The sequence below is a fragment of the Corvus brachyrhynchos genome, unplaced genomic scaffold (assembly GCF_000691975.1).
Source record: "Corvus brachyrhynchos isolate BGI_N302 unplaced genomic scaffold, ASM69197v1 scaffold203, whole genome shotgun sequence".
In the NCBI taxonomy this organism is placed as follows: domain Eukaryota; kingdom Metazoa; phylum Chordata; class Aves; order Passeriformes; family Corvidae; genus Corvus; species Corvus brachyrhynchos.
In genome coordinates, this window is record NW_008237408.1 from 948,332 (window position 1) to 960,695 (window position 12,364).

The following is a 12,364-nucleotide window of genomic DNA, read 5'->3' on the forward strand; positions in this document are numbered from 1 at the left end:
GGGCACTGCCCTGGCCCTGCTTGGTGACCCCAGAGCTGGCACAGCCCAGGTGCCACTGGCCCCTTGCCCACCTGGGCACACCTGGCTCATGCCCAGCCGCTGTCACCAGCATCCCCAGGGCCTTTTCCAGCCCCTCTGCCCCAGCCTGGAGCTGCAGAGGGCTGTTGTCACCCAAGTGCAGAATCATTCCCCAGCACTCCCTGTGCCCAGCCATCACCAGTTCTAAACCCAGCACAGAGGGAACCTGCCCAGGCCATGGGCTGCTGGATTTTCCAGGAATAAGCCATGGGAGATGGTGTCAAAGGCCTTGCTGAAGTCCGGGTAAACACATCCACAAGTTCATCCTAAGTTCATGCCACTAATGCTTTTATCTTGCTGCCACTGTCATCAAGAAATGGATTAGGATTAGTTTTGAGAGATTTTCCTGCCGTGAGGTGCCCAAATTTTCTCAGAGTGACAAAGTCAAATTTTCTGCATTTACAGTAACATGAAAAGAGTTCACAACTGCTCACACAAAACCTCCTCATCCGTAGCCAAATGCAGCTTTCTCCGAGAGGGATGAACACACAAAGGGTATCTCTGCAGCACAGAGAAGTGATTACAAACCAGAGAATGGCTCAGCTTATCAGATCAGCTATGCTTGTCTCCACAAGAGCCACCACCATCAATCAGGAATCAAGTTGTTGCCATTCACAGCAGAGTGAAGCAGAGATAATTTGACACATAAAGCTCTGAATTAGACATAATTTGAAGAGGAGTAAGCAGGTGTTATTTTTTTATTGACTATTGTATTGCTTTAATAAAAACAATCTCATTTTAAAAGAGCTATTTAACTTCTCCCAGACAAAAATCACATGAAAAACCATCTCCCAGGCAAAGCCTGCTCCGAATTCACACAGCACGTCAGATAAAAACACAGATGAAGGTTGTGAATTCCCGCCGCCAGGCATTCCTTCATGGAATTAACCACTCAGAACTGCCGATCCCAGAGGTCTGTAAACAGCCCTTCCTCCAGCTTTGACAAATACAATCCTGACCACTTCACCTCCACTTCAAAGCTCATTGCTTTTGGAATGCTTCTGGAAACTCCAGCTTTTCAATCTCTTTTCCCTAAGAGCTTCGTATTCAGTTCTTACTTTTGCACCTGAGGGTTTTGCTGGTTCATTCCCACATCATCCCACAGAAAGCTGATGGAAGCTTCCCAGTGTCTGCTAAAGTGCTGAACTGCAGGGGTTGTTGCACCTTCTGCTGGCCAGTGCTAATTCGTTGCCTCCCTTATTCCATGGAACACATCCATCCAAAATCTCTGCTCTGGAGCCAGGCTGGGAGAGCTGGGGGCATTCATCGGGAGAAGAGAAGGATCCAGGGAGACCTCAGAGCCCCTTCCAGTGCCTAAAGGGGCTCCCGGAGAGCTGGAGAGGAACTTGGAACAAGGGATGGAGGGACAGGACACAGGGAATGGCTTCCCAGTGCCAGAGGGCAGGGATAGATGGGATATTGGGAAGGAATTCCTGGCTGGGAGGGTGGGGAGGCCCTGGCCCAGGGTGCCCAGAGAAGCTGTGGCTGCCCCTGGATCCCTGGAAGTGTCCAAGGCCAGGCTGGACGAGGCTTGGCGCACCCTGGGACAGTGGAAAGTGTCCCTGCCCATGGCAGGGGGTGGAATGGGATGATCTTTAGGGCACCTTCCAACTCAAACTGTTCTGTGATTCCATGGAGGGGAGGCACTCAGTGTATTCTTGGAGCATTAAAAGCTAGTGCTAGTGCTTGAAAAAAACAACTGCAAGGTCTGATTCTGAAAAAAAAATAAACTTCTTCCCCCCTTGATTTCACTCTTTGGATTACAACTGCCTTGATAATTCATTTGAAAACCAAACCCAGCAGAGCAACTGTCTTGAAAATTGAGTAACCTCAGGTTCACCTGTATTAAAAAACCTCAGCTTCGGGCAAAACTGCTGGAACAGCTCATTCACAGTGATTTCACCAAGGCCTGGCCCTCATTTGACGTTTCTCTGATTACACTTCCCTTGTGTCACCCTTTAGCAGCAGCTCTATTGTGTTACAGTCTCTGTCACCAGTAGCTGACTCTGACTCCTGCACTCAGCTCCCTCAGCAGCTCCAGCCCCACAGCTCGATGTGAACTTAGTGCTCTACTGCCACTTCTCAGCTCTCAAAGCAGCTGCAGGAATCAGCAACAAGTTCCACAAGTTGAAATAGATGTGACCTTGCAGGATACCTGGGCTCGGGGCACATCAAGGGTCTCACTCACAGCCTGGTAATAAATCTGATTATTGTCACTTAAAATTGAATCCCAGCATCACCGAGGTTGGAAAAGCTCTCTGAGATCATCCAGTCCAACCATCCCCCAGCACTCCAAGGCCACCGCTGATCCATGTTCCCCAGTGCCACATCCACACGGCTTTTAAATCCCTCCAGGGATGGGGAATCCACCACTGCCCTGGGAAACTCATTCCAATGCCTGATCACCCTTTTCATGAAGGAATTTTTCCCAATATCCAACCTGACCCTCCCCTGGCACAGCCTGAGGCCATTTCCTCTCATCCTGTCCCTGTTCCCTCTAAGCAGAGCCCGACCCCCCTGGCTGCCCCCTCCTGTCAGGGAGTTGTGCAGAGCCACAAGGTCCCCCCTGAGCCTCCTTTGCTCCAGGCTGAGCCCCTTTCCCAGCTCCCTCAGCCACTCCTGGGGCTCCAGCCCCTTCCCCAGCTCCATTCCCTTCCCTGGACACCAGGAGCCAGTTGGGAAACCTCATCTAGCAAACCCATCATTTTCTGGTTGAAGGCCATTTTTAAGGCTCTTCCAGGCCCTCAGCTCAAAACACATCTAAGAGCACATGCACAATTATTCAGTGAACAAAAAATAAATGACATTTTGGGGGTTTTTCCTTCTTTTGCAGTGCCAAAAAACTCTGGAGTCACCCATGCACACTGCAGTTATTGTAATATTTGTTAGTCCTTCCTCCCTTGCTGCAGGCGCCACTACTTATCACAGAAAAATTGTGCCATTCCCACATTTTTATCCATGATTATCTGGCATGTGTCACTGCCAGAAAAGCTTGATATTTATTTTAAATTGCTGCCATAATAAGGAAAGTGGCTGTATTACATTTACATTAAAATAATGGAATGCACAGCATTTAATATGAAAAGGGATTCCTGAACAAATTGTTTGCTCAGTGTGTTTCCCACACAACCATTCCACCGCTCCTGCAATACCCCAGTAGATAATATTGGAGATATTGTTGTTAATAATACATGGGAAACACACATCCCTAAGGAATTTCAGTGCATATTTGCTGGGTTTCCTTAGCTGGCAACACGGTCCCTTCCTTCCCCACTTCAGTGCAAAAACAAACTCTACATGTGCTCACTTACAGTTGTGCCTAATTATACAAATGTACTAATTACACACACTTTTCAAAGTAGGTAAATTTTAAATGGTGCCATTAAGGAAATCTATTTGATGATGGAAATTTCTGTAATATCATATTGCAATCTCACACATGGCAATTTTGCTTTCATGTCAGTATTTATTTAATGACAAATAACGGCAGAGGATAATAGAGTTGGGAAAGCAAATTAAAGCTGTAAGATTTGCAGGGTGATGTTGGTCAGCAGATGCTAAAAGAAAGGAATAAAAGGAATTTGGAAAAGCAGTGGATCTAAGGTAAATAATGAGTAAAAAGAAGTTTTGAATGATAAATATCTTCCAAAACCACCAGATAAACACCTGCAAGACTGACTTATCCCCATCAGAAAAAATTTAAGTCACTGAGAACTTCATTTACATGCACAGGTATCAGATCTGGAAATCACTTACCTGCAGTTCTGAGCACCTCTTTGCACTCAAAATAATTCCAACTGCACACAGCCACCAGTCCTAGGAGCTCACCCAGAGCTCAACCCAGTCATACCCACATTGGTGAAAACCAAACTGCTGCCTTTCGGGACCTTTTGGCTGATGTAAAAAGAGTTTTTTACTTTTAGCACCAAATATACACCAAAACTCCTGGTTCTTTAACATAACACCACTGAGGTCATTGTATAATTAAATAATTAAACATATGAACACTGACATTATTTTAGTAGTACTTAAGTTTACTGCCCTGATGTCCCAGGTGAGTGGGTTTTTTCATATAAATGATAATAATTTCTATTTTTCTGCTGCAGAATCTGGATTTTGCATTGACAGGCGCACTGGGCAGCAACCACAGTGCAACAACACTGCAGGATACTAATCCCTCTGCCTTTAGTTAAATAATAATGTGGCAATGAAGAGACAGAATCCATCTTCTCTGGAAAATAGGGAAAAATTCTGTGTACAGAAAGGGAATTGGTTGATCTTCTCTCACACAAACCCTTGTGTCACAACAAATACTCTCAGTAAGTCACAGGCTGTCACATCTCATCCAAGACATTTGTGGAATGGCTTGATAGAAGCACCTCATAAGCAGCAGGTGGGTGATCCTGAGTTATCAAGCTCAATTATTGATCAGGAATGTACAGGAACTCTTGGAACTGGGATTTTGAGGACACCCTTCAGGGGTTGGGGTCCAGAGAAGCTTGAATAGCTTTAAGACCACCGACTTCTGTTCTGGTAAACCCACATTAAATAAAAAATCTGTAGAAGAGACTCAAAATATGTCTAAAAGGGAACTGTTTTTCTTTCTGCATGGTTATAAAATGACTCACATGAAAAACAAATTCCTAAAAGCTGGAATTTAAAGCAACTATGAGCAAGTTGGGCATTGGACTGAGGAGCTGCAACAGCAGCATGGGGAGTGCCCAGCACAAGGAGTGATTTTGTGTTAACTGGTGACATCTTTGACCTCGTGCTCACAGGCGAAGCCATTCCACCCCCTGCCCAGTGTTACCTTTTGATATTCTTCCTTGGATCTCAGGGCAGCCTCCATCTGTTCCTGGGAGAAGGTGTAGATGGCCGAGCGATACTGAGTGCCAACATCGTTCCCCTGCCGCATCCCTGGGGGGAGAGAACACAGTGGGATCAGCCTCCCTCCCTCCCTGGGTGCTGGGAGAAGTTCAGTACACCCACATTTCACACAATCCCAGGATGGGCTGGCCTGGGAGAGACCTTAAAGCTCATCTCATTCCAACCCCCTGCCATGGGACACCTCCCACGAAATTCAGGATGTTCCACACAGTTGGATTAGCACAGTCTCTTCCATGCACACTCAGCAGGTATTTTTAGGAAATCCAGGTATTTTCTTTGGTTAAAGAGTCCTGAAGGGATTCAATGCTGGTATCTCCGCTGAAATGTCATGAAAATGAAATATGAGCATTTTACAGTTTTGTTCCATCACACAATAGTCAGATAAAGATGTCTAATCTTAAATAATTAAGCTGCAGTCACTGTAATCAAGGCACTCTTAAAAAAACTGATTTTGAACCATGCAAATGGTTACAAAAAAATGTTTATTTCACCAAGTACTTATAATTTTTCCAAATACCTTTGGAGAAAAATTGTTGTTTTTGTAGCAGGCTGCCCAGAGAGGTTGTGGACTCCCCACCCCTGGAGGTGTTCAAGGCCAGGGTGCATGGGCAATTTCGGCACCAGGATTTTGTGATATTTCTGCTGATACATGTAACCCCTTCAAAAGACTTGCATGAAGTTGTTCATGTACAAATTTGAAATATATGAGATGGATTCCACCTACAAAACTACAAAACACTGGGTCAAAGCAGAGAGATGACAACTGTCCCCTCAGGTGACCAGCCCAGCTCTGATTTGGCACTGCAATCCTGGGAAGCCACTGCTGCCTCTCATTCCCCTTCCCATTCCCCTTCCCATTCCCATTCTCTCCAGCAGCAGTGAGCCAGCTTTGCTGTGGATCATTCCATAAAGTCAAACAACAGCCTCAGAGCAGCTTCAGCATCAAGAATTTTCTGGACACGCACTTCTGCAGCTGCATTGGCAGCTTTGCTGTCCCCGCTTTTCCCACCTTGTTCCCAATTTTGCATTCAAGAACACAACTTTTTGCTTTGCTGGAATAAAATGTGTTAATTTTGAGTTTGTCTGGTGGTGCGAATGAACTTGGGGGAGTGAAAAAGCTGGAGTTTCTTAAACAGAGTCCTCCCAAACAGCTGCAATCCAAGACAAATTGGAAATCATCAGGATTTGTCTCGTGGCTTCCATCAGGCTGAAGAAGACACTCTGAGGATTCCCATCAACTCTCAGGATTGTGGAGATGAAATGGAAAAGGAAATGGATGTCCTGATACCCCCCTGGCCAAGGTCAGAGGGTGGAGAAAGAGCCTGTGGTACTGGAGGGAAAAGATACCATCAACTCACTACTCCTCATTAAATCATGGATTTATCCCTCTTGGACTCACCAAGGCAACAAAAAAATGATTTAAAGTAGCGCACAATAAACAAACAAAAACTGCCTGAAATATTTATGAACAACAATACACAGAAGCATCTTAAAATATGTATTAGGATGGAAACTCCATTCGATGACCAACAGTTACATGAAAGAATCTGATTCCAAAACATTTTATGGAGTTTTCTGATAATTTAGGTTATTTTTTAGCTGTTAAAATGTATTATTATAACAAAAACAACAAAAATGTTCTTCATCAATACTTAATAGTGTCGAGTGCCACCAGAGGATATTTCGCTCATCCCTTTGGAAGCTCTTCCAGGGTGGAAAGGAGCTCTGGTAAAACCAGTTTGGCATAAAATGAGGACAGGCCAGGAAAGCTTTAGTTTTGCCAAGATATGTTAATGCTGATTGAGGTTTGAATTTAAGCATTAACATTTTACAAATCTAGTTATTGCTTAACAAACTATTTAACAACCAACTAGGGAGGAGATTACAAAAATCTCTCTGAATGGAGGATCACTACAGAGGGTGCTGCTTTCCAGCATGAATTTAGGAATGTAAGTTTGGTATGAGCTCACGTGCACAGTGCTCTGAGTGAGAAAATCAGATTATTTAATATCTGCATGTGCCACCATGACATACTATCAGGGAGTCAGTCAGCTTAATTAATTTGTTGAAGAGAAGGTTAAGAGGACAACTGACTCTAAATTAAAATACATTTGTAGAGGGAAAAAAAACAGAGAAATGGCGCTCTTCAGTTTTGCCAAAGTTGTTTAACTTGGAAGGACGATTGAAAGCCAAAGTATCCAAAATCTGGGTGGGAAATAAGACAACATTCAAGCAGCAAAGAGCATTTCTCCCTTGAACAATGCACCTAAAGCCACATTCCATTCCTGAGGGCTTCAAATTGAGGATTTACATTTTCATAGAATCATAAAACAGTTTGGGTGGGATGGGAATTTAAAGACTGTCCAGTTCCACCCCCTGCCATGGGCAGGGACACCTCCCACTATCCCAGGTTGCTCCAAGCCCCATCCCACCTGGCCTTGAACACTTCCAGGAATGAGACATCAACATCTTCTCTGGGCAACCTGTTCCAGTGTCTACCACCCTCACAGTAAGGGATTTTTTACTAATACCTCATCTAAACCTGCCCTCTTTCAGTTTGAAGCCACTCCCCCTTGTCCCATCACTACATGTCCCTGTGAGAAGTCCCTCTCCAGCTCTTTTGTAGCCCCTTTAGGCACCTCTGAGGTCTCCCTGGATCCTTCTCTTCTCCAGGTGAACACCCCCAGCTCTCCCATCCCATCTCCAGAGCAGAGGGGCTCCAGCCCTTGGGACATCTCTGTGGCCTCCTCTGGACTCTCTCCAGCAGTTCCACGTCCTTCTGCTGTTGGCCCCAGGGCTGGAGCAGCCCCGCAGGTGGGATCTCACCTGAGCTGGTCAGAGGGGCAGAATCCCCCCCTCCCCTGCTGCCCATGCTGGGGATCAGCCCAAGACAGCAAAATTCCAAGAGTTTTACCACGCCAACGACTAAAGGGTGAAGTTAAGGAGGAGTCAGATGTGTGATAACAGCAGCCCCTCCTCTGTTGGAACCCTGGGTTCTGAGAATTTCAGCCTGTCAGTGCTGGGAGGCAGTGATCCTCAGAAACACACTGTATTTGATCCAAAACCCTGGGAAAAGCTTCCTAAATTGTGTGGTAACACTGAGGTTGTTGCTGTGTAATTAGAAGTTATATCAGTGGGTGAAATATGTAGAAATGTAGAAAATTAGGTTTAGGAGATATAGGTAATAATAGGTTACAATATGGAGGATTTGGGGTATGGATTTATGTCTTCTTCCTTTTCCTTCACAAATGTGAATGTTCTGTCATTGGGTCAAAAGTTCTGCACTGCAGAACATGAAAAGCTAGTAAGAGGGTTGTAAGTAAAAACATATCTCATAATTGGTTAGTTTAGACTTTAAAAAGCTTTGAAAATTAAAACTTACAGCCATTTTCCACCCTGCCAACAAAGAGGCACTCACGGTGCAGCTGTATTACTGATAAGACATAATAAACAACGAAGTCCGAACAAGAATTCTTGATCTCCTGCGTCTCAATTCAAACTCTGAGTGAAAGAACTCAGGATATGGAAAAAAGAAGAAAAATAATACTCCTCCAACCCAAATGTTGGCTTGGGCTGTTAAACCACCCACCAGCATTGAAAAGGACTGAACAGATACTGTAAGTATTTCCCCAAAGTGTAGCTTTAATGTGACCAGTGATCAAACCCAAATTTTCCTTTCTTTTCACTTGTTGTTTAAATTATTTTGTACCTAAATCCCCTGCAATATGGAGCTAATACATTACCTAAGCCCCTAAGAGTATGAGATAACAGAATAAATTCCATATATACAAACATGGCCCAGTGCCACTGTTGCTGTTGTTATTTTCAATGAACCTCACATGGACAAACATCTCAAGGGTCCATCAGTGATTTTTTAAACCCTCTGGCAAGTCTGACTTGCTGAGATTCACAGCTCAACAAGTAGCAAACAAGACAAGAAATTCAATTTACTAAACAACTGTGGTGGGATGATTGAGCTTAACAGTCCTGTCTTCAAAAGAAAGAAATATTTACTGAATAAAAAACAACCTCTGCTGGGCTCTTTAAAAATTCCACAATGTATCTGTGCTTAAACTCTTAACTGGAAGAAGGAATAACTCCTAAGAACATCAGCTGAACATCTTCAGAGCAGCTGGATTTTACTGGGAAACGCTGGTTGTATCTACAACTGTTTTGTGAGATGTCTCAAAGTCATTCTCTGTGCAAAATGTGCCCATTTAGAGATAGTTTTTAGGGCAGCTCCAGGAGATCAATCTTTTCCTCAAGGATAATAGGGAAATCTGTCAGTAGGAACTGAACCTCCTTTTCATTCAAGATTGAGATGATCAACAGGTTCTTTATTAAAGTTGGTGAGAAAATGTATTAACCCTGAGGAATCACAGAATCACTGAGGGTGGAAAAGCCCTCTGAGATCATCCAGTTCAACCATCACCCAGTGCTGTCAAGGCCACCATTGACCCATGTCCCCAAATGCCACATCCACATGGCTTTTAAATCCCTCCAGGGATAGGGACTCCAGCACTGCCCTGGGCAGCTGTGCCAGGGCTGGACAACATTTTTCATGAAGAAATTTTTCCCATCCAGCTCTACTTTAGTAGTATCAGTGGGGCAAGACAGAGACTGGAAAGGGCAAATCCTGTGTCCCTGACCAGGTGATCAGGAACACATCCAGCAGGAACAGGAACAAACAGACCCTTGAGGTAACAGCCTGGCACTTACTGGTGATGCCTGAGACAAAGAAAATTGGCTGATCTGCTGGAAACAGCCAGAAAATCTCCTGTCAAAGAGATGCTTTGATAGACAGGCTGATTTTAGAACTGAGAGGAAAGCAGATAATTTGCACCTCTCTGGCAAAAGACAAAAATATGTGGGGTTTGGATACGGTTGTGTGGTGCCAAAATGTAAAAAAGTCCAAAACCCAACAGCCCAAACCCTGTGTGAGCACTGGGCTGTCGTTGTAAGCTCTTGTCTCTGGAGAACCAGGGAAGATGAGGGCATTTGGAGCTCCAAACATGTTCAGATGTTGGGCATGGATCATATTCAGGAATTTCCCTCTGGCTGACCAAAGCACCTCAGCAGAGCTCAGCCCTGACCACTCTGGAGAACATAAAATGTCCTCGCTGTGCCAGCAGAGCCCAGAGCACCAATTAACCACAAAAAGCCCTCAAGAGCTGAGCTCTGCTTTATGTGAAATGGAAATTTGTGGTGAGAGGATGGCCGCTGGAGAGAACAGGGAGCTGTTATGGTATCTCAGATCCTGTCAAAAGAACAATTCCCAGGTTGAGATTGCCATGGGATATTAACACACTGCCACTGGGAAAGCTGCTGTTTGCCTGAGTGTAGATAACAGGCAAAGAAATGGCTCTAAAAATCCCTTTCTTACCAACACTCCGGTATCTTCTGATGTACCCGGGTAGGAATGACTTCATTTTGGCCTTCCCCATATTCTCTGGCATCAAAGCAATAAATGCTGGCTCTCCTTTGGTTTGAATGACTGGAATATGGACTGGAATATGGAATCCCCATGCCTGGAAGTGTCCAAGGACAGGCTGGACAAGACTTGGAGCAATCTGGGATAGTGGAAGGTGTTCCTGCCCATGGGCAGGGGATAGAATGAGATGATCTTTAAGTTCCTTTCCAAACCAAACCATTCTGTGATTCTCTGATTAATAAAAAAACAGATTTCCCAGTACTATTTTTTTCTTCAGAAACTGCAAACAAGCAGATTTGTTTCCAAAAAGCCACTGTTTAATATATTACCTGCAGAAAGCTAAAGCAAAAGACACTTTATTTTATTGGCTAAATCAAGGAATTCTTTCAAAGACTCAACCCTCTAATGACTTGAAAGTAACACTTATACACCACTCCTTATCTTCCCTCCATTTAAAAATAATAAAAAAAATGTAATGGCATCATCCGTCAACTTTGCTGTTCTCGGAGGATCCCAGGCATAATGGAGATAAATGGCCGAGGTCTCTTCGACTCTTCTGTGCCATCCAGTGAAATTTTAAAGGGCAGTTCATAGCTCTTATTTTTATCATAATTTTTCCTGTGATTTATAGACTTTTCTGCAGCTGTCACTTACTTTCTTATACCTCCAGCAACCTGAGATACGGATTGGTCATTTTCTTCTCCCCAATCAATCCTTGCTGAGTTAAGACTAATAAAACTCCTTCTTCCAGCTCATCATATCATTATTTAGTACAAATCAATTGCACCATGTCACCCCAGCTTGATGTCATCACTCACTCTAATGATTACATCTCTACAGCTTAAAAGTTGCCAGGGGAAAGTAAAACTCTTTATGGCACATGATTAAAGGAGGAAAATGTTAATAGGAAAGAATGTCGTTACAGTGCTGTGCATTGAGAGTTCTGGATGATTTTCAAGGTGCTGTGGTGCAGGAAGGATAAATTAAATAGAAAAGAGTTTCTTCAGGAGGTTAAAAAGCATTAATGAGATTGTACATGATAAAGGAAAGTTTTACACTGTCAACAAGGTTTAGAAAGTTTTCAATATACACAGTTTTCAGTGTCTAGGAGGAAACTGGTTTTGGTCTTCTTTTGGCACTAGATGATCTTTGAGGTCCTTTCCAAGCCAAACCATTCTGTGATTCACGTACCAGATGCAATACCGCTCCTCTAACACTTCAAATATTCTATATATATTTTTAAAAACTAGAAAGTCTCAAGGAAGACTTGGTTTGGAAGACGAGTTCCCTGTATATTTATTATTTATTAATTCCTTCAGATACAATATTGTATAAAAGCATTTTTGAATGCTCTTGGACCCTTGAAGGAAGTGCATCATCAGCCTGAGCCCAGAAAAAAACCCCTCACGGGTTTGTTTTGGATGAGTGTCACAAAGCTCAAGTATTAACTCAAGTATCACTGGCAGGAAAAAATGTTAATCCATTTCTAATTATTAATTGAAAATTCATATTTACCAGTGGTGCACAGAACAGATGAATAGAACAGTGAATTGTGCACATAAATCGTCCCTAATGGCACTAAACTTATTGTAGGGGACTTTTACTTTAATCAAACTTGACTTCACTTTAATCAAAAGTTAAATGATTGGTTTTAGGCAGGATTTTAGACATTTTCTGCCATAAACAGCCATTAGGCTTTTTCAGAGGTGCCTTTTCTTAAAAATCTGTCTGGGATCTGGATGAACTTCAAGCTGCTGGAGCAATTCCAGAGGAAGCCATGGAGATGCTGCAAGGGCTGGAGCCCCTCTGCTCTGGAGCCAGGCTGGGAGAGCTGGGGTGTTCACCTGGAGAAGAGAAGGATCCAGGGAGACCTCAGAGCCCCTTCCAGTGCCTAAAGGGGCTCCAGGAGAGCTGGAGAGGGACTTGGAACAAGGGATGGAGGGACAGGACACAGGGAATGGCTTCCCA

At 43.8% G+C, this 12,364-nt stretch overlaps 1 protein-coding gene across 2 annotated transcripts in view; it reads right to left on the bottom strand.

The window, feature by feature from the left end:
- MSRA (methionine sulfoxide reductase A) overlaps positions 1-12,364 on the bottom strand; it is a 238,429-nt gene that overhangs the window by 77,799 nt on the left and 148,266 nt on the right. For both annotated transcript variants that reach the window (XM_017730846.1, XM_008631033.2), the window contains exon 5: positions 4,889-4,995. In XM_017730846.1, coding sequence (XP_017586335.1) covers positions 4,889-4,995 — 107 coding nt within the window. The remainder of the gene's footprint in view (positions 1-4,888; positions 4,996-12,364) is intronic.